Below are 25,334 nucleotides of genomic sequence, written 5' to 3'. Positions count from 1 at the left end.
GTTTACAAGTACGCAAACATGAAGCATGGCGCTTCCACAAGTCTAAGGTTTGGCAGACTCTACGGTCTCCTTCGAAAGAAGAAAGTACGGATAACAAGGTCGGCAGGCGACACGTCAAGTTTGGCAATTTTTGGTTACTTTCTCTTTCGACCAATAAGGGCAGGCTGGGAACGGTGATGATAAGCGAATTGTAGGAGTTTAAATGTTGGATCGTTTCTGGTTTTAAGTTCGATTTAGAGGAACAGCGGGACAGTAACGTTGGGTTTTTGTTTTGGTGTTGGTATTTTTTTAAATCTAGCTACTTTGAATATTAGCAAATGGTACGATTAGAGTAAAGAAAAAAGAGTGGCTCCTAGCTTTGACCTCGCCGTTGCGCCGTTGCGGATGGTTTTGTTTTGATGGGGGCAGTGAAGGAGTTGCGTCTGGCGGTCGAGATTCGAGTGTTCGTTTTAAGGAATCTACAGTAACCGTTTTTCCTTCAACCGCTTTTCTTTTCGCATATGTTTTCATTCTACGTTCGACGTCGAGTGGTCGAGTTGCGTGCATTTTGCACATATTCACGAGAGCGTTTCGAACCGTCCGAGCTTAGACTACCTCATCTCGGTGAGCTTTGTTTTACGGTGCTTTAAGCGCGTTCGTGTTCTTGTGCTCGATTTCGCTCAATTTTGTTTTCTCTTCTTCTTTCGTTACGAATCATTCTTGACTTGGTTTGGTTTTGGTTTGATTTGTTTGTTTTTTTTTTTATCGGTTCGAACGATGAATGAGAAAAAGATACAACGTCAATAACAACAGTATTTTGCTTGGCTATCATATTTACCGAGCGCTTTACCTGCCGTACCCATGTTGAGGATACTGATCTCGCCGAAGTACGAGCCGGCCTTCAGCGACGCCATCACCGTTTTGCCGTTGTCGGCCACCACCTGCAGCCGCCCCCGATTCACTATGTACATCTCCTTGCCGACCTCTCCTGGGGGTGTATCGGAAAAAAAGATTTGATAAGAGGGTCCATATGTTATTTTAACGAAGATCGCCTGTTTATACACATTTTTTCTACTGTATGAAAAACTTTTCTGGAATCTTGTACAGAGTAATTTTTTCATTGCACAATTTTCTTTTTTCAGATAAGAAATATTATACTGAAATTAATTCAAAACAACTGGAATGATGAAACGTACTTGTAGTCGCAAGTTCAATGTTACACTAGTTGATGAAAATTTTAGCTATCCGAAAAAATACTTTTGAACCAAAATAAACAGTGAGATGTACGTTTAATGATAGGTTTAAAACAAAACAAAGCATACAAATTTCCGTAGTAAAATGAATTCGACATAATCTAGACCGGGGATCTTTTATAAAAAGTGCTAGATTATGAGAAAGAATGAGACAAGTTAATTTTCGCATAAGGTGATTTAGTTATTGCCATGCAAACAAATCGGACATGAACAATATACGGAAATATTTTAGATTATAAATTCTAATGTCACTAGATTTGTGAAATACATTTGATCATTCTTAATCATGCTTAAAAATGTACGCGGACCAAATACTTTTAGAAGACGAGCTACTCTTTTCTAACCCGTGATCTGGACTATATTTTTTCTAATGACCTGTAATACTAACATGTAGTTCGTCCTAGGTAAACCTTGCATTTTATTTTGGCTTTGGCAATGGCGCACTAAACCTATGAGACGATTAGCGTAGCTTGGAATAGCTTCCAGGCGTTCGAGCAAGCCACGAACTCCACCGTGAAAAACGCCAACCGACGAACGACTCCGCAACGCAACAATCTAATTATTCTACCACCGAAACCGCACACAATTTCCCAACAGCGACGCAACCGAACGAAAGTTGGCGAATAAGTCCCCTCCGGACGGGTTCATGATCAGAAAATACCTTTTCGCTTTTCCTTCGCCCGGCTCGAAGTGAGTGTTCAACAAAGACAATTTTCTGCATAAAGCTCTACACGCGTGGGTGGTGTGGGGTTGGACATAGTTGGGTGCTCTAGTTTTGGCACTGGAAACCATCAGGCACGCCAGGCACGTTGTTTGGCTGAAGCCCGACGAACCCGAGGTGGCCGCTCGGCACGATCTAAGTCGCGTGAAACAAACTCCCGAGCAGAACCACGGAGCCACCGTTTCCCAGCTTACCTTTCCGACAGATGAAGTCCCCGGGAGAGAACAGGACCGGGCGAAGTTTTAGCACCAGCTCGCACAGGAATCCCGCCTCGGTATTTTGAAATATTTCTACTCGCTTAAGTGTATCTAAATGAACATTTATAGCTATCTCAGCCTGGAGTGGGGAGAGAGAGAGAGCGTAAGAGAAGAGAAAAAAAACAAAACGAGTAGAGGAAAGAGAAAAGAATCAGGTTAATGTAAAAGGATTAAGCTCCCGCACCAGGTACCACGATACGCCAGCGTGACATAGGTCACCGCCTCGAGACCAACAAAATACCACTCAGGCTCGAGTGAGGTGCTCGCCAGTCCTGTGCTGGTACTTAACGGGTGTTTTATCCTGCGTTTCTTTTTTTGTTTATTTGTTTTGTGCCCTCTAGGTTCCGGATGCTCACCTTTAATTTATCAGGAAGACATGATACAGCTCGCTCCTCGTCCGAGCACTTTTGCGTCAGCCAGAGGTAATCAAACCATTTTATGACTTTCACCTGCAGATGATTGGGCACTCTCCGCATCCGCATGTAGGTCTTGACACCGTCCAGCTTGGCTGTGGGAGAAGAAGCAGATGGAGAGAAAAAAAGGGAAATAGGAACCGGTCAGTGGGAGCGCTATAAATAGTGCAAATATCGGATCGGTGACCAGCCAGCCGGGTGTGTCCTTTGTGTCCGCTGGCCGCCTCTGCAACCACCGGAGCACACCGGGGAACGGGGGGATGAAGTTAATCAAACGCGTTAAGCTTTTGACTCCACGGGAGGTTAGAGATGCTGTGCGAGGGCACGTTTCGATGACGCCATCGAGCGCGCGGGAGGACACAACCGAGTGAATGGTTTGATTAAAAACGATTACCCCGAGGGAACGAACAAGCCATCCTTGCGAAACGAACCAACTAACCACTCCAGCTACGATCGTACGTCAAAGGACATGTTACATCACCTCATGCATGTCTCTGTGTGTGTCTATGTGTGTTATATCTCTCCATCGCATCGTACACGACGAGAGCATCGCTTCTTTGTTGCAGTTTTAATGCATCGCATCACGCGCTGGCAGATAATGCCGTGCAATTGTTTTCCTTCCCCAGTCATCGAGTTCCGGCCGTCAAAAGCACCCCTTTCCCCGCCCTCTTCTCAGCCTTCGCTCTGGGGGCGAGTGGTCTAGCTTGCGTTGTACCGTTTCCTTTTCCAAGGAAAAGTTTCAGCATCCCTTATCGCACCACCCCTGTGCCCTTTTGCCACCAACCGTGTGCAGCCGGTTGGTGTAGGTTAAGTTTCCCGACAATAAAAAGACTTTATGACACTTATCTTTTATTATGCCTCGGCTTCGAGTGCATCACCCCCCAATCGGAAAACTGTTTCAGCCCGGTTGCGGAAGGCGTGACGGATTCTTCCGGTACAATCGTTTCTTCTACTGGCAAGTTGTTCCACGGCCGGGAAACAGCTTTTTACCCCTTCTCTTTTGTTTTTTTTTTCCGCCAGCATCGACGACTGAACGGCAACTATGTTGACTCATAAATGTTCTACAACCCGGCGGATCGGCGATAAAGTGTTGCCCAAAGCACGATAAAAAGTGCTCAAACTGACTGCCATATGGTTTTGTTCTTGCGGTGCGGCGCTTTGAACAATGTTTGTTTTTTATGATTGCGTTGGCGATGGATTTATCAACAGTTATGGATGGGTAAACTAGATGCACAAAGTTTGAAATTTAATGATTATGCAAGACATTATGTTTTTGAGTATGAATTCATTTCACATGGTTTCATGATTCGCAGTTGGGCTATTAGTTTTAGCTACTACATAATTCGTTAATATTTCAACTAGTTTTCTACAAAATCTGAAGCGTAGTTTCACTCAAAATTGTGAGAAACACTTTATTTCTAAAGCCTGTTGTCAATTTGGCTCAGACAGCCCGATGAAAAATGATAAGCCAAAAGGGAACTTCATCGATCAGCTGACGGGTCGGCTGATCGATAGGGTCATTGGTTTTTTGGCGTCGGTTACACCGTATGGCATTTACCAACCATTTCACCAACTTACGTATGGCATTTACCAACCATTTTTGCTTGAAACTACAAAATCAAACTAAGAATTTAACAAAATATTGAAGAACTGTGTCCAGCTAGTTCTGAGATTCATGAGGTGAAAGTTGAATGTTGCGAAAAAATTGATCGAAAATTTGAAAAAAAGACCATATTCGTAACTTGTCGAATTTTGGTCCTATTTTTATGCGTAAGATTGTTTTTAAAGGTTTGTTTTTAAATGCTGTTCTTCTTTAAAAGACAAATAAGGTTTCAGATGCAACGCTTGTATGTTTCTAAATATGATACAAAACGTATGAAACTAAACAACTTTTAATTTAATTTTAACATATTGCCAAACGAAAAGTGAGCGGAGTTGGGTTAGTTAATTTGCATTGCGTTGATTAAATATAATATTAAAACCTGATATGTATTCTTTTAGGCCATCAAGACTTTACCTACGAATAGGCGCAGATTTGAAAATTATTCAAGTACTTATTTTGTACCTCCCTAAGATCTCTGGGGGTTAGAAAGATATATTTAATAATATATTGTAAGCCTTTAATTGCTCCTTATCAATAAATCCTCTTGTTATAAATAATATTTGATTTGAGCCATCCGTTGATCTCTTCTTTGTCTTGATCAAAAACATTGCTTGAAAAATCGGATGAAAATTATCTTGAAGAAGTAAGAAAGTTTTGAAAAGGCTATACCTCTCTATCTGCATTATATTCTGAAAATGAATTACTGAATTCTGACTCAACTTCAAGTAAACTATCATTCAGTAGTTCAAATAGGGCTAGTTTGGGAGAAAAGAGAGCATTGTACAAATAGGAGCCGGTGAATAAAAACTATTTTTTGGATTCTGCACCACACAGCGGTTCCTAAACATTTTCTTCTCTGTCCTTGCACGTGTTAGAATGGTTTCTATCAATTATATTCGTTAAACATACACAGAAGAGTTAGAACCTTTTTAACTTAAAAGAATGTTTGAAAATTTTATTTCAAAATAATGATAAAAAAGCTTTACAGCAACTGTCCCCCCTTATTGGTAGTATGCCGCCGTTAGAAAAATGGTTCCTCGGTCTTGTTCACTCCAGTTTGACACGTGTATGCGGTCTGTGGCCGGTGTTTTCATTCGAAGTGCAATTAGTAGTGGAACGATTTATCTTTCCCACCACTTCACTCGCTCATATTCGGTTCTGACGCTATCGCAACCGATGGCAACCGATAAATCAAATGCTGCACAAAAACCGGCCCCTTTCTAATTAACTTCCACTTTGTTTCGAATAATTGAGGGGCAAGGGCTGGGTGCTGGCTGGGGTGGAAAACCGGTGAAATCCGAAAACTCCTCGAAAATTCATACCCTTGGCGCAAATCCTCCGGTGGCACTTAAAAGCACGTGCTACTAGTCATTTGTTCGTCCGTTCAGTTTTTTTATTGTTTTCGATTTCCCATCCACGAACCACGAATGGCTTTTCCTTCTTTTGCCTGCACCATCGGATTATGCTCGTTTTAATGATTTATGAAACAAAATCGGTCCGACCCGGCCGATCGGAAAATTCGGGGTCCTTCCCCGTGCGATCGTTTTTCCAAGCAGTGTGCGAACTGTAGCAGTGAGGCTCTGAAACGCACACACACACACCGGAGCAACCTAAAGCAAACAATAAACCCGCCGCCTGGCCCGAACCACGTTGTTCTCTACGGCATCGTAATTGCCGCTGACGGATAGGCGTGACAAATGTGTCAAACTTTGTTTTAAGCGCTCTCTCGCCTTCTCCCGTTCCCCTCCCCACCAGTATCGAACCGTTTGGCCAGTTTTATTCGTCCTTTGTTCGATGGACTGGTGCCACCGTGTTTGCTTTCGCTTATTTGTCACGAGTCAGTAATTCGCGTGCCGTTCTTTCGGCCACCAACTTTCTTGCCAACTGGGCCCGAAAGCACGGCAGCTTTAAAGCTCAGCGCGAACCGTCCCGAAGCGAACTAACAACCTACGTCATTCGATGACACCCGTGACGTGGCCGAGTAAATAGAAAAGTAAAAAACTAACTGCCATCAGTTTAACAAAACCAACCTCCGGGAACGCATCACACGCAAAGGGAAGGGCGAACTGGAAGGTCAGTTGAATACATCTAGCGCATCTGGGTCTCGGTTCCGGGCCCGCTACTGGCTAGATGGACGTGAACAATGTCCGTGAACAACAATAGACCCCCGAAAGCCATCGGACAAATCACGAAAATCCGAACCGAAGTGAAGTCGAGAAATAGATATTGTTTGAACTATGGACTAGTTTTTTTTATCCAAGTACATTACGTATCTCAAACGTGTCTAAAAGATGATATCTTCTTCAAGATATCTTTTTCTCGACAAAGTGGTCACTCGCAAATATAGAATAGCGCCCCGTCAAGATAGTGAAATAATATCGATCAAATTTTAATGCTTCCCAAATGCCCTTTTTAGGTTTATTTGTCAACATTCTTATTATCTTATTCTTATAGCGTAGAGAAACTTGATAACATCATCCTATTAATTTCCGTGACTCTTTCTGACCAACAGAATTTGAACATTGATGAACAATGTTTATAAACATTGTTTGAGGCGATTGGCTATTAAGTTATTCAATAATTTCAATAAATTTCGAAACCTGACTGAAATATTAAATTTGAATTATAGCAACATCAAATTCTACTCACGCTCAGGATTACTTGCGCAAAAATGACCACGATTCCACATTCATTGTATATTATTCTACAAAAATTATGTTTCTTTTAACATTCGCTGAACGAAAAGGCGTTGTTTTAATTTATTTTAATTTAATTTGATTAATTTTTTTAATTTGAATCAGCTAAAATAAAACATTGTCATTAAGCAAGAATCCTACCCATGCTATACAAATATTTTATAAAATAAGGCTTGAATGGAAAAGTAAAACTTTAAAGTTAAGAATAAAACAGTTATCGGGTTCAATAACAAAAGGAAAAGGATGCAAACGTTAACGATTGACTCTCATCTGGGGTTGATTGGAAATTAATGACGATTTGATAACTTGTTTCGTTCACGAGAAAACTTGTTGGCGAAATTGATCGTGACTCTTTGGGATATAAAAAAAAATATATATACTCCATATACAAATTCAAAATTTCAACTTCACAGTTCATGTTTCCGGGGTGATAAAAAGTTTATAACGATCAGCACCCGTTCTTTGAAGGTAGATTCCACACACCAACGGTGATGACGTCAGCAAACGACAATGACAAGTGTATGGACACGGAAAGCATAAACAAGGCGCTTTAAGGAATGAAAAATAACGCTTCACAACATCACCGAACGATCCAAAAACCAACAGGATAATACAGAGAGGTCGCTAGTCGGGGTTGGGAAGACGGGCACGAAATAAACAACGAACAACTGTGTGGAATGGCAACGCAACTCACCCCCGGTGGCCTATATACCCCGCAAGTCCCCCCTCTGCTCCACACCCTGGTGTCGGTGCGTGCTCGTCCCGCTCGAAAGGATACTCAATGACGTGCGAACGGGCTGTTGTTGGCGACGCCACCCGCAACCGTGGGGAGCCGCGTTGGAAAACAACTACTAAAAACCGAGGGGCTCGTACGCAAACCGAACGTACACACAATACCGTCGGCGTCGGGAGCCAACCGTGGACCCCCACCGTGTGCTCAACTGCGCCAGCAACACGCAAGAGTTTGTGCGTGATGATTGATGACGTAGTTTCCGGCGGTGCAAATGGGGAACGGGGTGATTCAGGGCCGGAAGTGGGTGCAAATGCAACAGAGTGCTCATCGTCGGGCGAAACAGCATCCACCGATCCGTGCCGATGCTGGTGTTGGTAATGGCAATGCCCGGCTACATTCGAACGACACCAGCACTCCATTAGTGTGTTGGTTGGAGGTGTTTGCCGTCGTGGTGGTACACGTTGCTAGGGAGAAAACATGGCGCTTCGGGGCATCCGATTGCGGACCAGCTGGCCTACACGCCGTTGCATCCTTTATGTCACGTCGAGTACTCCTCCCAAAGCTAGGAAGCGTTTACAAAGGACACATACCTCTTTCAGTTGGCACTTCCTCAAAATGTCTTCTTTCGTTCACTCTCCGCCGGCCTCTTGTTTTTGCTCGATCTCGGTCTTGGTCTTTCGAATGTGTGCCTTGCAAAAAGCCCTCGCCTTACACTTCGACTCCAATTCCGTTTCATCTTTCACATTGTTTATGCTCCTGATCCCTATATTCCTCCACCGATTGTGGGACCTTTCTCCACATCTCCTAACCTCAAAGGACATCGCTGTCGTTCGTCCCCCGAAACCCGACAGGCCGTCTTTGTTTTCCATCATGCCGTTTCGCTGGAACTGCCGGGTCTGCTACTGTCGCGGCATGTTCCCAGCGTGTACATAACCTACTTTCGGGGCTCGTTAGAACACACACACACACACACACTTAGAGTTTGTACACTGGCGCACATAAACAAAGCTGGCCCGAGTCCCACGGTGCGGGAAACTCTCTGACCTCCAGAGAGGGGCGCGTGCAACGTGGAAAATGCTGGAGGAAAAAGAAGGAAATAAAGCCAGTCTCTGCGGTGCGATGCTAAAAATAGATTCACGGGATGCGCGCTGCTCTGCTTTCTCTCCCCGAGTGCCGCATCGAAACGGTCGATAAACGGTGTGCGCGGCTGGAGCGGGAGGGGGAATGTTTGAATGTGTATGTGTGCGTTTGAGTGTGCCATTTCACTCCACGTGGGGGAGCAAGAGTGAAAGTGGGTAGGGAGCGGAGAAGAAAGGTTTGAAGTGTTTCCAGCAGTAGGTCTAAAAATAGCCCATATCCCGTCTGCCTGCAACTCCTGATGGCAGCTTCTCTCCCCCTTCCTCCCTCCCTAAACTCTCTCTCTCTTTACGTTCTCCATCCGTTTCCCCTATCAGATTGGATGCGGGAAAGTCACGAGGAAAAAGCAAACCTCGGACCGGAAAAGTTCCAAGAGAATTGGGATTTTCCGAGCACGCTGCCGCTTGCTGGCGGAACGGAAGCGGACCCGAGCCCCGGACATCGATGATTCAAGATGAATGCGAAACGAAAGTAAGCCGAAGAATGGGCGATTTTTCTACCCCTCCCGCGGTAGCGGAAAGTATCTCCCCTCCCTCCCCCCCTTCTCTTGGAAAAGCGAAGGAAAATCCAACAAAAGAGCAGCAAACCATCTTCGACAGTGGAAAGCGAAAAAGCTACCGGGCAGCGATGGAAAATGTGACACAACTCTTCTAGACGATCCTCGTTTCCGTTCGCTCTTTCTTTCTTTCTCATTCGATTGGTTTTGTTTTTCCGTTCAACAGCCATTTTATTCTGTTTACTTTTCAAGCTTTTCGGTCAGTCGGACAACGGTTTCGGTTTCGGGGAGAAAATCGGGCACACAAGGCGAAAGAAATGGTGGTCGCTCTTTACCACTGATAAAACCAGTTGGCAGCATTGTTCCTTGTTGCTTTTTTTTATCGCACCGAGTCAAACGGAAATGGGAAGGAAAACAAGAACATGTTCAGCAATCGGGCTGTTCGGTGCTGTTTTTTGTCCAAGTCTATTGCAAGCAAATAAACGGTCAATTTGAGTGATTGTGAATCGTTGAAGAGCGAGGATGGGCTAAGCTTTTCGAAGGCAAAGCTCGAGTAGAGTGGGGGAAACAAAACCAAAAAACAACGGAAAAAGAAACCAGTTCGTTCAATTTGGTCTGTCCAATGAATAACTTAATTTTTATGAGTGATTACCAAGAAGAAGGGATAGATCAAATGCTCAATTGTATATTTCAAAAACAATCTGTTTTTGTAACATAAAAGAACTTCGTGGCATTTTTTAAGAGAATGATTAATGTTAATTAATGTATGAATTTTCATTTGAATCTTCTTACAACAAAAAGGTACCACGGAATCGGTTATAAAATCAAATAGACTTAACAAAGATATGAAATAACATTCACAGCAACAGATGCATAAATAAAAATGTTTATAAACAATAATGAGACAAAAAAATTAAAATTAATCATTTTAAAACAGCCAAGAAACATTGTGAATGTTATATTGTATGTTTGGCAAGCTTCCTAAGATTCTAACAAATTATGCATGCTGCTAAACAAAGATAATAAACATGTTTGTATATCTATTTAATTCCACAACTCCATAGTTGCGTGTAGGCGAAGCTACACAGCTACGAGTGGAAGGAGGAAAAATAGAAAGGTGCCAACATTTTAATCATAATTCAACAGCCCCGGCGTTGAGTCGGTGTCATTCGGTGGAAGTTTACTTTTCAAACATAAACAAATGCCTTCGTGCCAGCCGCTTGCTTGCGCCTGGTGGCGAAAACATTCTGGCCGTTTAGCAGCTTCTCATCAGCCGGTTGCTTCACCCAGCGGTTTCCCGGAATATGATGGCAAGTATGGCATATAATAATTTATTTTCCATCCTTCCCTCTTCAAGCAGCTACGTGTCTTCGGAACATGGTAAGATGAAACGGCTGCCGAGGGCAAAACCAGCAACGAAAATAAGCAGACGGATGTGTTTTTCACACGCCCATTGCACCCTCCCATGTTGGTAAATACGTTTACCCAGTGTGTGTGTGTCCCATTGGACTAGGTCAGCCCACCAACTTTTGATCTACTTTTACGCCTTCTTACGGTCAACTTTACTCCATTTATGTTTCCCGCTCTCGCTGCCATCGAACCTCTAGCTATAAATTTTCTCCTTCTGTTTGTTACTTCACCACATCCGTTTCCGTTTCAAGTTTGACGAAGTTATTTTTCCTCCCAGTGCTAACGATCAACCCAACTCCAAGCCTTCCGTCCGTGGCGAAGGAAAGGATGAAAAGTTAAAAAAATGGTCATAATCCGCTTCTTGCCGCGCTTTACATCAGTCGATTGTAAACGTGGCCAGAGAAATGAAGCATGTGCTTGTTTGTGGTGCACACATCACGCTGTGTGTTGGTTGGTGTGTATGTTATTCGTCTAATCTCGACGAATCATTATAGCTACATTGCTACGCCGCTGTTAATAGCTGTTTAATCAACGCGCCGTTATGCGTGCTCTTGCTTGTGCAAATAATGCGTTAATGCATGCACCGTTCAATCAAGTCTCGAAGCAGCAAAAGCACCGTTTGCCACTGAACCGGAATGTGGGCAATGTTACGTTGCGTTACGTCATGTGCCGTAGCGTAGTTTACCAACGTCCAACCCATCCGGCCACCGGGTTTCGATGGTTAGATTTCTTTTTCTGTCAAATGTGAACCCACCTTCAAGGCATTTCTTCAACATTTTGCCCCGTCACGTAGCGAGCGTGAGCGGAAGTCAAACATCCGCAAGGCGGTTAGGCGTCAATGGGGGGGGGGAGACGTTAAAAACGGGCAGGAAGCGGACGCTCGTTAGGTTGTTATTCCGAGATCCGCTTTATGAGCCCAGATGTAGGGCACGTTGTAAAAAGAAATGCATCTAGTATGTCTATGAGTGTTTGTATGTGTTTTCGTATGTGTGCCAAAAAGTAAATTGGGTTAACCGAACGACTCAATTAATTCATCACGTTAACAAACCACCAGGCGCCTCCATTACATATGAGGATGAAAATGGGACTGCTTCTAATGAACTTTAAGCAAAGTTTATTTCCCAAAAAATCATAAAGAGTCTGAAAATTCAGCTTAATATAAGACATGCGTCGTGCTGAGTCATAAATAGCAACAGTTCCACTTTACTTTATCGTCTGCCCATGCCATTTCCAACTCAAGGGGCCACAAATTCCTGTCGAACTGTCACAATCCGGCTAAAGCGACAGTCTTTCTTTGCCATATGCTCATGTTAGGAATCGCTCTTGGAACCCGTTTTCAATTCGTGCCGCTTTTGCCGACCGCACGACCACTGCTGCGACCGAACCTAACGCTCCCTGGCGGCGCCAAGTGCCATTAGTCACTCGGTGCGAATCTTAAAGATGAATCGACAGTATTGCAAAGTCATGTTGTGTGTCAGTCATCGCCAACCATCCATCTTAACCGCGTAGCCCTCAACCGAAACGGTTGTACCTCGGTCTTTTGCAGTGGGTCATTTTTTTGTCAAAAGGAAGTGCGTCGTCTTGTGGTGTGTATTTTAAGCGTCACCGCTTAAAGTCAATGATTTTGCGCATGCGGTTGGGATATTTTTTGTGGATAAAAATTTGATTAAATTTTTTTGCTAAAGGTTATCTTCACGATTTAACAATAATTTTTTTTATTGATTAATTTGATAGAAAATAAAACAGTCAATGTGCTTCTCACAAATACGCAATTTGTATGAATTAGTGCGCGTGAAATATAATACTTGAATACTCAACGTTGCGTTCTACCCAACGCTTTATCACAATAAATGTGAGTGTTAAAAACAGGCGAGGATTTTACTAAATAAGTGAAGAAAAATATGTAGTCTTCGATCGACCAATATGTTAATTTTGGGTAAAAGAGTAAATAAGGCCCCGGGCTAGATTCTCCTCTTCCTACTGGTTCACATTAAGCGCCTGAAGTTATGCAAAGCGCGACGCATGCATACTTTTCAAATATTTGATCGCTAACTCGGGGTCCACACTACAGCGCGACGTCGCCTGACAGGAGCTGAACTCCATATAAAAAAAACCTTGCGCGATGTCGCGCGAATCGCGCTAGGTTTTTTTAGCATGGAGTTCTGCGCCTGTCAGGCGACGTCGCGTTACGCGACGGTGCAGTCTGGAAAGCGTGTAACGGTTCGCTTAAAAGAACATAACGATTTAAACTAATCACGCAGTGGAGGTTGAATGCGGGTTAATATACTTTTACATGTTAAGTTACTGTAACTTACTAGTAACTAAACTATACCACACATGATGGACAGCATGAAACAATGAGTTTAGCCGAAGAAATGATTTGGAAACGGCGGCGCGCCCGCAGCGAGCGCAGCGAGCGGACTGCGCTAGGTCTACTGAAAAAGAGAGTTTGTTATAGTTTTGAGAAATAAGGGGGGCCCGTGGGCCCCCCTCATACCGCACCCATAGGTTGATTGCGTAGCCGAAATTAACGGTACACACTACGATTCAAATACTCGTAGGTTGAATTTAACGAATTAATGTATCACCAATTGCATACATTCAGTTTAAACGTCCACAAGAGGTGTAGCCACGATCGAAAACATGGCGGCCGGGGCCTCATTTCCCCAGCTACGTTAAATGATGCGATCGTACGATAGCCATAGTAACGATTCGTTAATCGATGCGATGGGCAACATAACACCACAGCATAACGGCTATAACCCCAAAGGTTCTCAACCCATCCGCGTCACACAGGAACAATCCGAAGGGGCGCTAGTGTGCTCCGCGATACACACACATGAAAAGGAGGTTGGTTCATTTAGAACAAATTGCGTCGACCGAAAAATAAAAAATTGAAAGTATTTTTTGCACTCATTGTCGTCTGTCTACGAATTGTTGTTGGTTGTGATGGTGAAAAATTAATTTCCATGTTCCTCAATTGGCCAAACTTAAGTTCAATTCCACATTCAAATTCAATTAGATTTCATATGAGGTAACCTCCGCGTGTACTCTTCTTGGGACTTGTTTTTGTTTGACATCTTCAAACCAAAACAAACTTGTGCGCAGTGCTTAGAAGACTCCAGTCGATAAAACATACTGTTTTTGCTTTAACAGCAAAAACAACGTGAAAAGTGTGTGCTCATTGTAAGTTTGTAAACATTAAACATGTTTTCTGTACAAAAAAAAAGTGATTCGTTTAACAAAACGGTATGGGAACCGGTAATAGAGGAATGTTTGTTTGTGGTTATGAATGCGTTGTGCATTGCAGTCCCACTTCCTTATCCTGACTCGGCAGAGTGGTTGGTAAGTTGAATGCAATTGTATTTCGGTATGGATCAGTCCCAACAATATATTATTGCAGATTTGATGAGATCGTCAACGGAAGAGGCGCCGTTGCGCCTCAGTTCCAGCGGTCGCCGTTCCGACCACTGATGTGGACCGTGTTTGTGCTCTGGAATTAAGTAAGCGTTAGACGGTGGACACAAACAACAAGTTCTCAAGCAACTCTACTGAAGGAACCGGGTCGAGTCACGAGAATCACACCGTACTTCGAAGACTACCCCAGGCCGACTATGGGTTGACCATTTGCACCGAGTGCATTATACAGAGCAAGCCGGCATTCCGTATTGCGTAAGTAATAATAAGTAATTTGTGGAAGTTTTCAATTTTGCAGAAGGCGAACATTTCTCTCCCTCTCGTCGAAGATGGTCACCAACGACATAATGTTCTTTGGGTGCTCATATTCACGAAAGAAGCCGCGTTGGAAATGGCTCCGTCTGCATCCAAAGTTGTAAAGACGAAAACATCATCATAATCCAACAAATTCTTGATTCTTTTTTCTTTCAGAAATTTTAAACCATAGAATGATAACAAAATATATCAATTTTTCATAAAATACAACCATCCCTTGAACCAAGTTGCAGTTGGAGGACAGAACAATGCGGGTGCAGTTGCCTGGGTCATAAGCTGACTCATGAAATACAGAGAACATTCTATGAACGGATCTTGAACAAAACACCGGTTTTTCCATGTAAGTCAAACTATGTAAACACTGGTTACCGTTCAAAATTATGTTTATGAGTGATAAATATTCTTTCCTCACAGCACTTGGTTGGAGGAATTACCTGAATAGATTGCTTACTATTAGCAGTAATATCATCAAACAATGTAAGTATGTTATTAAATTTCTGTCAAACTTTTGAAATAATGTGGTGTTTTATTTTACAGAATCGGGAAAATCAACAATTTAAGTTCATTGGCAGTACATCAGCGACAAAACTAGTTAATTGTATAAAATTAAGAGTTAAATTTGTTAAAAGTATGGGTGAGGTAATAGAAATAATAAAATAATTCAATGAAACTAAAAAGTAACTGTAAATTTGAATTTGCAATATTTAAACCGAAAGAACCGTTTACATTTAGCGCCTACATGTAGGCAACCGCCAGGTCGAAACGTTACGAGAGCGTACAATAAGGCGTTTGTATCTCTTCTAATAGACGCTAAATGTACGCTCTTCTTTTATATGTTAATGTACGCGATTTGTCGCACGACGCATAAATTAATGCTGCTGGGGTTACTCTTTTACCTAATTTTGTATTCCATATGCTATGCATGATACCGTTTCCATAAGCAAGAGTGAGATAAATGCCACACTTCTGGAAATAAATTTATGAGTAGGAAAAAGGTTTACAAAATAAATTAGTTTAAACTGGATACTCTGCTTTTAACACCTAGTCTTCTGATTAACAACCAACCACACTATGTTGGAGTGATGACAGTTTTATGAAAACAATAAAAGTTTGTTTTGATTTCGACGCGTTTTTTTATTGCGAAGTTTAACCCTTTCACGACCGTAAGCTATTCAAGCCTAAAATTGGCAATACAACACAATATTTTGGCTATTTGGGGTGTAAAATAAGAGAATATCACCAGAAAAACCTAGCAGTATGTGTAGGTTTTTTTATAATTTCATGGGAAATATTTTACCTTATAAACAATAAAAGTAAATAAACTACCAGTAAAGTTATGATATCGGAATTTGTTTTGTTTGCTTTCCACTACAAATTACATGATAAAAATTCTAAAAAATAGATCTTAGCCATTTCTATGAAAAAAATAATAAATTCATCAACTTGCCAAATACTAAGTTTTTGTTGTTGGTTGATCGCACGAATGGTTTGATTTTTGGGCAATTAATTTTAATAGTTCTTTTTTGTTTATTCGTTCAGAAAGACATTTGAGGCCTTTGACATAATGTTTTCTTGGATGTTTCGTCTCAAAAGTATCGTTTTGATAATAGTTGAACAAACAGTAACGAGTTTTGTAGATGGGAAAAATATTTGCCTTGGTCGTAAAAGGGTTAATTTTTTATAAAAACATTAGGTATGGGTAAAGTGGGTTTTGTTCATCAGTCTGCGAATGGGGAAAGAAAAATAGCATAAAAAGAGCGTCTAAAAATGTAAAATTTTGGTGTTAGCTAATTATGTCAAACTTATGTAAACATACGAAAGTATCAATCCATTTGGCATATATTCGATCCCAGTCCACAGCCGAAAGTTTGCTCCCGACATTGTTTCCATACTTACATATATCACAAGCGAAAATAACACGCCAACGTAGGTGGACAAACGATTTCTCCACCTACATCTTAATGGCTTTATCAAAGATAGATCTGATGTAGGATGGCAGTATGATACACACACGCACCGCCCGCATCTACCGCCAGAAGGCGTTTATGACAAATGATTAGGGGCCGAGTTGCAGAATAAATGGCTTCCTTGCTCGTTTGTAGCGACATTTGTTACTTTGTTTGACATTATTGTGCTATTTCGGCGAAAGCTGGGGCATTTTTTTCAACATTACTGAGAAAACAGCACTTACTTCTGGTACTAGTACAATATTGTTGGATATAATGTCTACGGCTGAGCAAGAAAAGAATTTTGACACAATTTGTCGCTACCGGTATCGGCACGACGTATCTGCAGATGTCCCGGCATCACAAGGAAATGTTTGCACTTGTCACGTAAACGACCCGAAGAAAAAACAAACTCGTGTAGAAATGAAAAACACAGAAGACAATGAGACAAAATAAAATATATCGAGAGATAGGAACCATATCCCCCGACAATGGTACACGGCTTTTACTCTGGTCGATACACACATAAGATTTTGTTTTATTTTAGTCCACATGTTTTCTTTGTGTATTTTCACATACATATAATGCGTTGCGAGTTTGACTGCTCGAGCATGAGTAAATCATTAGTGCTCCACTTTTTTTCCGTTGTTATAACGGATGATCGTTTCCGGTTCGTCAAGGTTTTGGGGCAATAAACTGTTATACCTAGACTGAAAATATATCGTTTCATTATCGAATCTAGAGAGAAATGTAAAACGAGAGAAAAATGCAAGTCAAACAATCATGAAAACATGTGGCCTATCCACTACCTCTAATATTATAAGTCTCTTGAGTTTTCATCATTTTGTTTCCCTCGTGCTTTGGAGGTTGGTGAGCTTGAGTTGCAATTGTTTTGTCTGCATGTTGGCATCTAAATCAACAGGCATGATTCAGCTTCAAAAAAGTTGAACGATGTTATCCACACTTTGATTGGGGTACAGCATGTGTGTATCGAGTACATGTCTGTCACACCTGTTTGACAAAATATAAAGCATACATCTGAGAAGATATTTGCAAACAACACGAAAGAGCCTTGCATTCTAAGAATTTCTTAAAGAGAGTTTTTTCTTTCATGTAGACCAGGGGTGTCAAACATGCGGCCCGCGGGCCACATGCGGCCCGCAAGAACATTGGGTGCGGCCCGCGACCCCTTTGAAACATTACATCGAAAGAAAGAAGATAACAAATGCGGAGCAATAAGTTAGCTATTGTAATTATATACCTTTACTTTTCTAAAATCTTTACCAAAATACACAATAGTGTTGAACTGCAACATATATTTCAATAAACTTGATTTGAATTCGTTTAAATTTGGAAAACGATTGAGCAACAAACCCTCTCTTTTACTCAAAATTGGTAAATTTTATAAGAAGTAATATAATATGAAAAAATGTGAAAATGTAAAACTATTAAGATAAAACCACATTGATAAGAACATATTTTCATCACTCCAATCAATTATATGGTTTGGCCCGCGAGCCTATTTTGGGAGAAAATGCGGCCCGCGAACCAATTTTGGGAGGAAATGCGGCCCGCAAGGTGAAACGAGTTTGACATCACTGATGTAGACTATATAAATTTTCTGTAGTTAAACATAGAGTAATTATACTGCAACTACAGTGAAGTTGCTCGTACTCGAATTTGTACTCGATAAGTGTGTGCTGAAGGTCAAAAATATACATGAAGATTCTTGGTTGTGGAAAATATTTTGTTTCACATGGAAACAATTGTGTCCTCCGCGCGAGCCTACGATATACCCATATTAATAATGTCCTCCGTGCGACTATCAAATATGCAAATCCCCTCCACGACTCGGACGATCGTGTGGCGTGCCAAAACCGCGTGCTGGAATGTCAGCTTATGACCGCGTGCTGGTACGTCATATGAGAAAGTACGTGGGAGAGCTTTCGCTACGGGCTACTCTCCCACGCGTAGGAAAGTGGAGGAGAGCGATGGAACCTATAAAACCGTCGATCAACGGATCGCGGTTCTCTTTTCTGTTTACGTTCTCGGACCTTTCGGCTGTTATCGCGAAACCGATCGAATTAATAAAGTACCGTTTAGCAAGTACGCGAAAGTTTGTTAGTTTTAGTGAAAGTCAGTCAGTTTAATCAGTTAGTGAAAGAAATCTGTTACGTGCAACCCTCGCTCCCGTGCGAAGGCGACGAAAGAACATTTGGTGACACAAACGTGATATCGCGAAAAGTGCCGTACGCAGTGGTAAAATTCTGTCGCGAGATCATGAACAACGACAACGAAGTGAACGTGGCCGAGGCCTTACGCCTGCTCACTGCCCTGGAGGGCAGCGTGAAAGAAGTGGCCGTAAGCCTTAAGGCCAAACCGAAGCCGGAGGTGGCCGCCGTGAAGCCGGACATTTTGGCGTCCCTGTGGCGTGATGGGAACGCCGCGTTGATGCGCGTAGATAGTATCACCGGCCTCCATCCGCGCAGGGGCCTCTTCACGGCGGCCATGGCGGCCACAGTCAAGTGCAGTGAGGGAGCCGCCTCCAAGCAGGGCCAAGGGCAGACCATCTGCCGCGAATTGAGCTGCCCAAGTTCGCTGGCTCCCCATCCGAATGGCCCGCGTTCTCGAGCCGGTTCGAGAAGCGCATGGTCGGGTTGACTGAGAATTCAGACAAGTACGCGTTCCTCGTGAAGTGCCTCGAGCGATGCGATATCGCTCGGCACAGTTGGGAGGCGTTCGAGAATGCGGGCATGCCTTTCACTCGGGCATGGGCGAAGCTGGAGGAGCGCGTCTAAAAAAAGCGCGTGGCGTTCATGGGCCACATTAGAAAAATCTTGGAGCTGCCACGGATGAGTACCCCATCAGCAAACCAATTGATGAGGATTATCGACGTGGTAGAAACGGCCGTGGCATCGGCCCGTCAGATCGCCGACGCGGACGACTCCACATCCGTGGTGGAGGACAGACTAATTGTGGCGCTCGTGATGAAGAAACTAGATCCTGACACCATCGCGAGTGTGACACGGCGAGCGGACCAGCAAGTCATCCCTACGTGGATTGAATTGCGTGGCGAGTTGGATAGCCTGGTCAACAAGATCTATTACCAGCCCAAGCGGAAGGAGGACACGGCGGCCAAAGCAGATCGGGCGCGAGGAACAACTCAGCGTGCAGCACGGACGGTGCTGGCTGCAACCGTCGCCACAAAGCCCGCTGCCAAGCCTGCGCGGAGGACACCGGCAACCCAGCCAGCCACTACTGCTGCGGTGCCTGAAAGCATAACCACGAAGGTAAGCCAAAGGGGGGGTCAGAGAGGAGAGTTGCTGGAAGAAATAAGGAGTTGCCTTTAATTTATCGAATTTTTCCGATCTTTAGGTACAATTGCAGTGAATCACAATGCTTGCAATCAATAAAAGTAAGACGAGACATATTTCTCAACTAAACCAGAAAATAAAAATTTCCGGAGGAAAACGGAAAATGGATGCAAAACCACGGTTATTTACCTTACCGCAATCGATATCGTGCATTGATAAAATAATTCTACATCAACCGTCGCTTATTCATTCACACACAAATGTCATCGAAATAAGAAATTGTATTGATGAGCGAATCAAAATCGGAATACATTCGGCAAGAATTGAAAGTTTGAGTCTTTTCTCCAGCATAACGTGCCCACAGCACGCGAAGTATGTGGTGGCAATCGAGGCATCAAGTAAAAACTAATCTATCTTTCTCAACGAGGCGGCTGGCATGTGTATCATGGCATCATGCACCTTCTAGCCACCCATCGGTTGGAAGATGTTTCCCGGGCACGACACGAGCGTACGAAGTTCTTTTTCGGAATCACACCATACAAGGTGGTTCGATAAACAACTCACACGTGGAAGAGCTATCGATACACGATGGGGTGAGCGGGGGAGAGGCTCCACGACTGGTGGAGTGAAGAAAAGCCTGAACCTTAGCCCCGTAACCGTGGTTGCAATCTCTTACCGATAAGCACTTCAGCTCACGTCAGCCAGAATTCCCTCGTTCCATGCGGCGCCTTTCCCGTGTAGTCCATGAACAGTACTCATGTATGTACATACACACACACACATACTTTTGCCCGAAGGACCCAAATCAACGCCCATCGTGCCAATCACGAATCGTACCGGTGTCGATGCACGGAGGAGATCCAGTTGGCAGCTGAAGGCGAAGGGAAACGTTGAAATTTCCTTTTCACCTCCCGCGTCACTGACGAGAAACCGACCTCACCACCACCACTACCAGCTCCACCAGCCTTGCTAAGGATTGCGATGGCAAAAGTCCCGGGTTTTGGCATGACGCGCCGGAACGAATACAAAACTGACGGACGCTCGCGGAGAGATAAGAATCCGAATGTTTCCTTCGGGCCCACTTTCCGAGCGGGCCGGAAATTTATTTTTTGTCACCATCTCCCCCGGTTTTTCCACCACGGTCCCGTTCCGTTTCCGGAAAACCAGCTAGGCGCTGCCCCTGTAACACAGCGTTCCGAGCCAGCGGTTTTGGAGCGTCGTGTGAAGGCGACCCAAAAGCGGAAAACACACTTTCCGTCCTGGAGGAGGGGCGAGGTTGGGAAGGCGCTGAAAGAAAATACACAAATCTAATATGTAAATCCATAAAATATTAAGATTGTACAACAATTTTATTTGCGCCCTCGCGTAACCACGTTGCACCCGGGATCGCTGGATGGGATTACTTTCTTTCGCTCTCTAGCTCTCTCTCTCTCTCTCCCTCTCGCCTCGGGGATCTAGCACCATTACGCTACGGATTCGGGTATGTGTTTGTGCTGCTGGAGTGCGCCTGAAGGCCACAAATGGCACGACCGGCAACTGTCTGTGGCTGTCGCCGACGATCGAGGCATGTCCTGGTAATTTGTTCATCGTCTAACCTTTCACCTTCTTCGCCGCTTACTTCCAACCCATTTGTGCGATCCTGTACCGCTTTCCATTTCCATTGCTGGCCCGCAAGGGACGTTACGCTGCGATAGAGGTACACGTTACACGTTTACGTGATGAAATTTAATAGAGGTCTATAGACTTTACGAGAGGCGGGATAGACTTTACGAGGGTTGACTGTTGCGGATATGAGTTTGCAGGCTTACTTTAAGCAGCCACGACTGTCTTCAAGTCGTTGTGAAATCAAAACATCAACTTTTAGTTTTTCTTCAATTGGTTTAGGGATGACAAACTGTTACATCTAACTGATATAAAAAAGAACATAGTTTAAATTTAAGTAATATAGCGTATAAAAGGAATAAGCGTGTAATACCTCATCTTTAACTTAAAACAAAATCCATGAAACAATGATCGCTGGTAAGCTGTTTCCTGCTCTCTATATTGCTACAAAAAGAGCATGTGGTATTGAATGAGTAAACTTTTTATAAAACAAAATTGCGTTTTTGTACTTTTACATAACTATCAAGCGCATATGATTGGCAGAGTCAAGATGGATTCAGGGTTTTAACCCGGTACAAGTTGTGCATCACACGAGTGAACTCATCCTACAGCTCGCAAAAACAATAAATTCTTGTAAAACACTTCACGCTGTAGCAGTACAGCTTTAAAAACTGACACAACCAAAAGCGTAATCGTGGAAACTGCATCGTAAAGTGCATCGGAAGTTAATTAATTTTGTATGCAAGCGGGATCGATTTAACATCAATCGCACCAGCCATATTCGTGCGGTCTTTCTTCTTCGTGTTGATTTATTTTAATGAATTATCAACCCCATCCTGGGTGGAAGGTTCTGTAACGGAAGGGAGCAGTACTGATCGGAAGATAATTTCCGTAATGGAAGACAGTGTCGATGTTTCAAACCAGTTAGGAAGCCAGACTCATTCCGCACAGCTAGTGTAAGCAGGACAAAAGAGGGTAATGGTGGATATTGAACAATGACCAACCAAGAACATTATGATCGGTTAGCAGAGCTTTTGGTTGCCAGAAATTATAAAACTTTTCAAACAATAAACTGGAAGCATTTTTCCAACAAACCTTCGATAGAAAAAAACATCCACCCATCTAAAAACACTATATCCTTTTATTGCCACTGCGTAAAATAGTTTGCTTGTTGATTTTAGGTTATTGGCTTGAGGAACCGCTTTCAATGGCAAAAGGCCAAACTATTAGAAACCAAAACTAACGTCACAAAATCTCGTAGATAATATCGTAAAGTAAACAGGCAAGCAAGGAAGATACGTTCCTAAAGCTAAGCAATAGCTAACAAGTGCTGGTAGTATTCGATTCGTAGTAATCTTTAACAAATTGTTTTAACATTAGTCAAATTTCTAAACCCACAATCCTGAAAGTCGCATTCAATATCCAACATGTATCAAATGGCTATTGCAGTTTCTTTCTAGTTTCATCTTCCAATGCTGGACAGACCCTTGTTTCCAAATTTCCAATTGCGTGATACAGAAACTGATCTTCGAGCACCAAAACATATTATCAGTTAAACAAATAACGTGAAAAAATGTATAAAACTCTACGGAAACTGATAGAAAAAATGTTGCCTCCTAACAAACTCACACTCAAACCAATAAGATGGAAAACCTCAATACAACGTTTATGAACTGAATATAAACCGATATACAAATAGGCAACTGCGGTCGGCAAAACCAGCAGATATTGAAAAGTGTAAATGTGTAAGCTACGTTCGTTCGACATTATCGAGCCTCGGTCCTTCCAATCATCGCACGCCGCAATCAACGTGTTTTAGCACGCCTTCTAAAAGGCATACCGTCCCCGATTGGCATCCAGTCTGGTCGTAAAACAACCGGACAGGAACAAGAAGAATCGACCGGCCAGATTCCCTCCGGATAGTGTCCAACTTTTTTCCCCCTACATGCAGGCCGATAGTATTGAACATGCGATGAACGAAATTTGTACCAAGCACAAGATGGCTCTTCATTTGACATTACGTTGTAAATAAATTCCACCGGTCGGGTACCCTTCCGGAGGCGCACTTCACTCTCCCATCCAGTGAGTGTGTGTCTGTGTGTGCTGAATTTGACTAAAATGTTGTACCACTCCTAAACTTCCCAGCGAAAAAGCTTGCGTCGGAGAAATTTGTCAATAAAAAAGCGAACACAAAAGCACTGCATCAAACCAACCAATCCCTGCTGGTTTTCGGCCGACACTAAAGTGGATCGTTGATGACTGTTGGAGATAAATTTTTATTTCATTGTTTATTTAAATTTATTCCCCACATCTCGGGTTCCCGGTATGGGAGTTTGGCTTTTTTACGGTCCCTTCGCAACGGGAAGCCAGCGCAGAATGGTTCGAAAAATCGAAATTGCAAACAGGCGACAATAAAGGCCGGGAAACGGGCGTGACACAAAACGAACGGGACACAACTGCGCGAGGAGTGTTTAATTTGAACAACCATCATCCATCACGGAAATCGACTTTGGTCCACATTAGTCGCGTGTCGCAGTTGGACATGTTTTGTCATTCCCTCCGGGAGGGAAACTGTGGATTTTCCCTGGCAGCTGCTGTTGTGCGCAAATGCGATGTTTGATGAGCACATTCATCGACAGCTCGCAAAACTTTATCGATTTCGGGGAAGTAAATCACGACAAACGGGGATTTATTTCCACAAGTGTACCAAATTTCCATTCCAACAGCGATGTGCTATCACAGCAGGTTTTAAATGGCAAATAAAATAAAGTTTGCAAAATTTGTGAAATTTGTCGTTTCACCATCGACACTCTTACATCCACACTTTTTTTTTAGTAGTATCACTTTTAGATCCGCAAGAAACATCCCTTAAAAACCCCACCGTTAATGCTACTAACAACAAACAAATTATTTTAATGAGGTAAATAAGCTACCCACACAATTAAAAAGTAATTCTATCAAAAGGTCTCCGCCTCGGTCGGGATTCTTGCCGTGGGCATTTTAATGGACTCGATTAACTGCTTCCGATGTCATTTGTCAACACATCTCGCCCGTTTCTCGTGCCGTTTTCGAGGCGGTAAAAGGCAGCAAAAAGTCGTACGCACACACAAACACAAACGAAAACATGTGTAGCGGCTGCGGACATCGGAGACAACGGACAGCGGCAAGTCCACACAATACAGCCGCGAACTTACCGTGCGTTCGTCTCCGTTAAAAACTTATCGTGCACGATGGCAAGAACGGCTTGCCGCGCAACCCACGCGGGTTGCTCAGTGAACGATATAAAAAGCGCATGCAACGAGCACGCGTTCTTCTCTTCTCTAGTGGCTTTTCTACGCGCTAACATTACGTGGTGAATTCAGAAACAAAGTGATAGATTCTTTTGGGTGATCATTAAAATAAAAAAGGTGGTAAAAAACACAGAAAACGATTCGTCGTGTTACAGTACCCACAAATTGGTGACCCCGACGTGATCGCCTGCGCTATCACACATTTCCATACCAGCGAACAACGCGTTCTGCGCCGGTAAGTGACCGGAGAAATCGACCCACGCCGCACTCTGCATCGAGCAGCCATTACGAAAAGTGACCAACCGCGAGGAATCCCTGCACTGCGCAGCCGTTCCACGAAGCGACCACCCGTGCGAAGGTCTACACCGAGTAGCCATTCTTCCGGGAAACGACCACGCGCAAGAATCACCACGCCGAACCACATTTTTCTTCGCCCGCTTGCTTTGACAACGCCGTCCGAGAATGATTCATCACAGCCCTGAACGAGCCACACGCGTGGCCAACGATGGATCGGAAGGTACATCGGCTAGCAATGAGGATGCAAATGCAATATCCGACAAAAACGTGACGACGATCTCTGGTGCGCCGAAAATCCCTCCACCGCTTATGGACACCAGCAACCTGGAAGGTTTTTTCTTGTCGGTGGAATACTGGTTCGCTGCCGCCGGTATTCTTGACACCCAGGATGCGAAACGATTCAATTTCGTGATGGCCCAGGTACCGCAGAAAACACTGGTTGAATTAAAATCGAA

The 25,334-nt window shown here is 43.3% G+C and overlaps 1 protein-coding gene across 1 annotated transcript in view; it reads right to left on the bottom strand.

Moving 5' to 3' along the window:
- LOC131263441 (cyclic nucleotide-gated cation channel alpha-3) overlaps positions 1–25,334 on the bottom strand; it is a 62,022-nt gene that overhangs the window by 9,431 nt on the left and 27,257 nt on the right. The window contains exons 5-7 of the mRNA XM_058265642.1: positions 2,567–2,718; positions 2,148–2,289; positions 818–967 (exon numbers count right to left, since the gene is read on the bottom strand). Coding sequence (XP_058121625.1) covers positions 818–967; positions 2,148–2,289; positions 2,567–2,718 — 444 coding nt within the window. The remainder of the gene's footprint in view (positions 1–817; positions 968–2,147; positions 2,290–2,566; positions 2,719–25,334) is intronic.

The sequence above is a fragment of the Anopheles coustani genome, chromosome 2, assembly GCF_943734705.1.
Source record: "Anopheles coustani chromosome 2, idAnoCousDA_361_x.2, whole genome shotgun sequence".
NCBI lineage: Eukaryota > Metazoa > Arthropoda > Insecta > Diptera > Culicidae > Anopheles > Anopheles coustani.
Note: the sequence above shows the minus strand (reverse complement) of the source record. Positions and strands in the feature narration are given on the sequence as shown.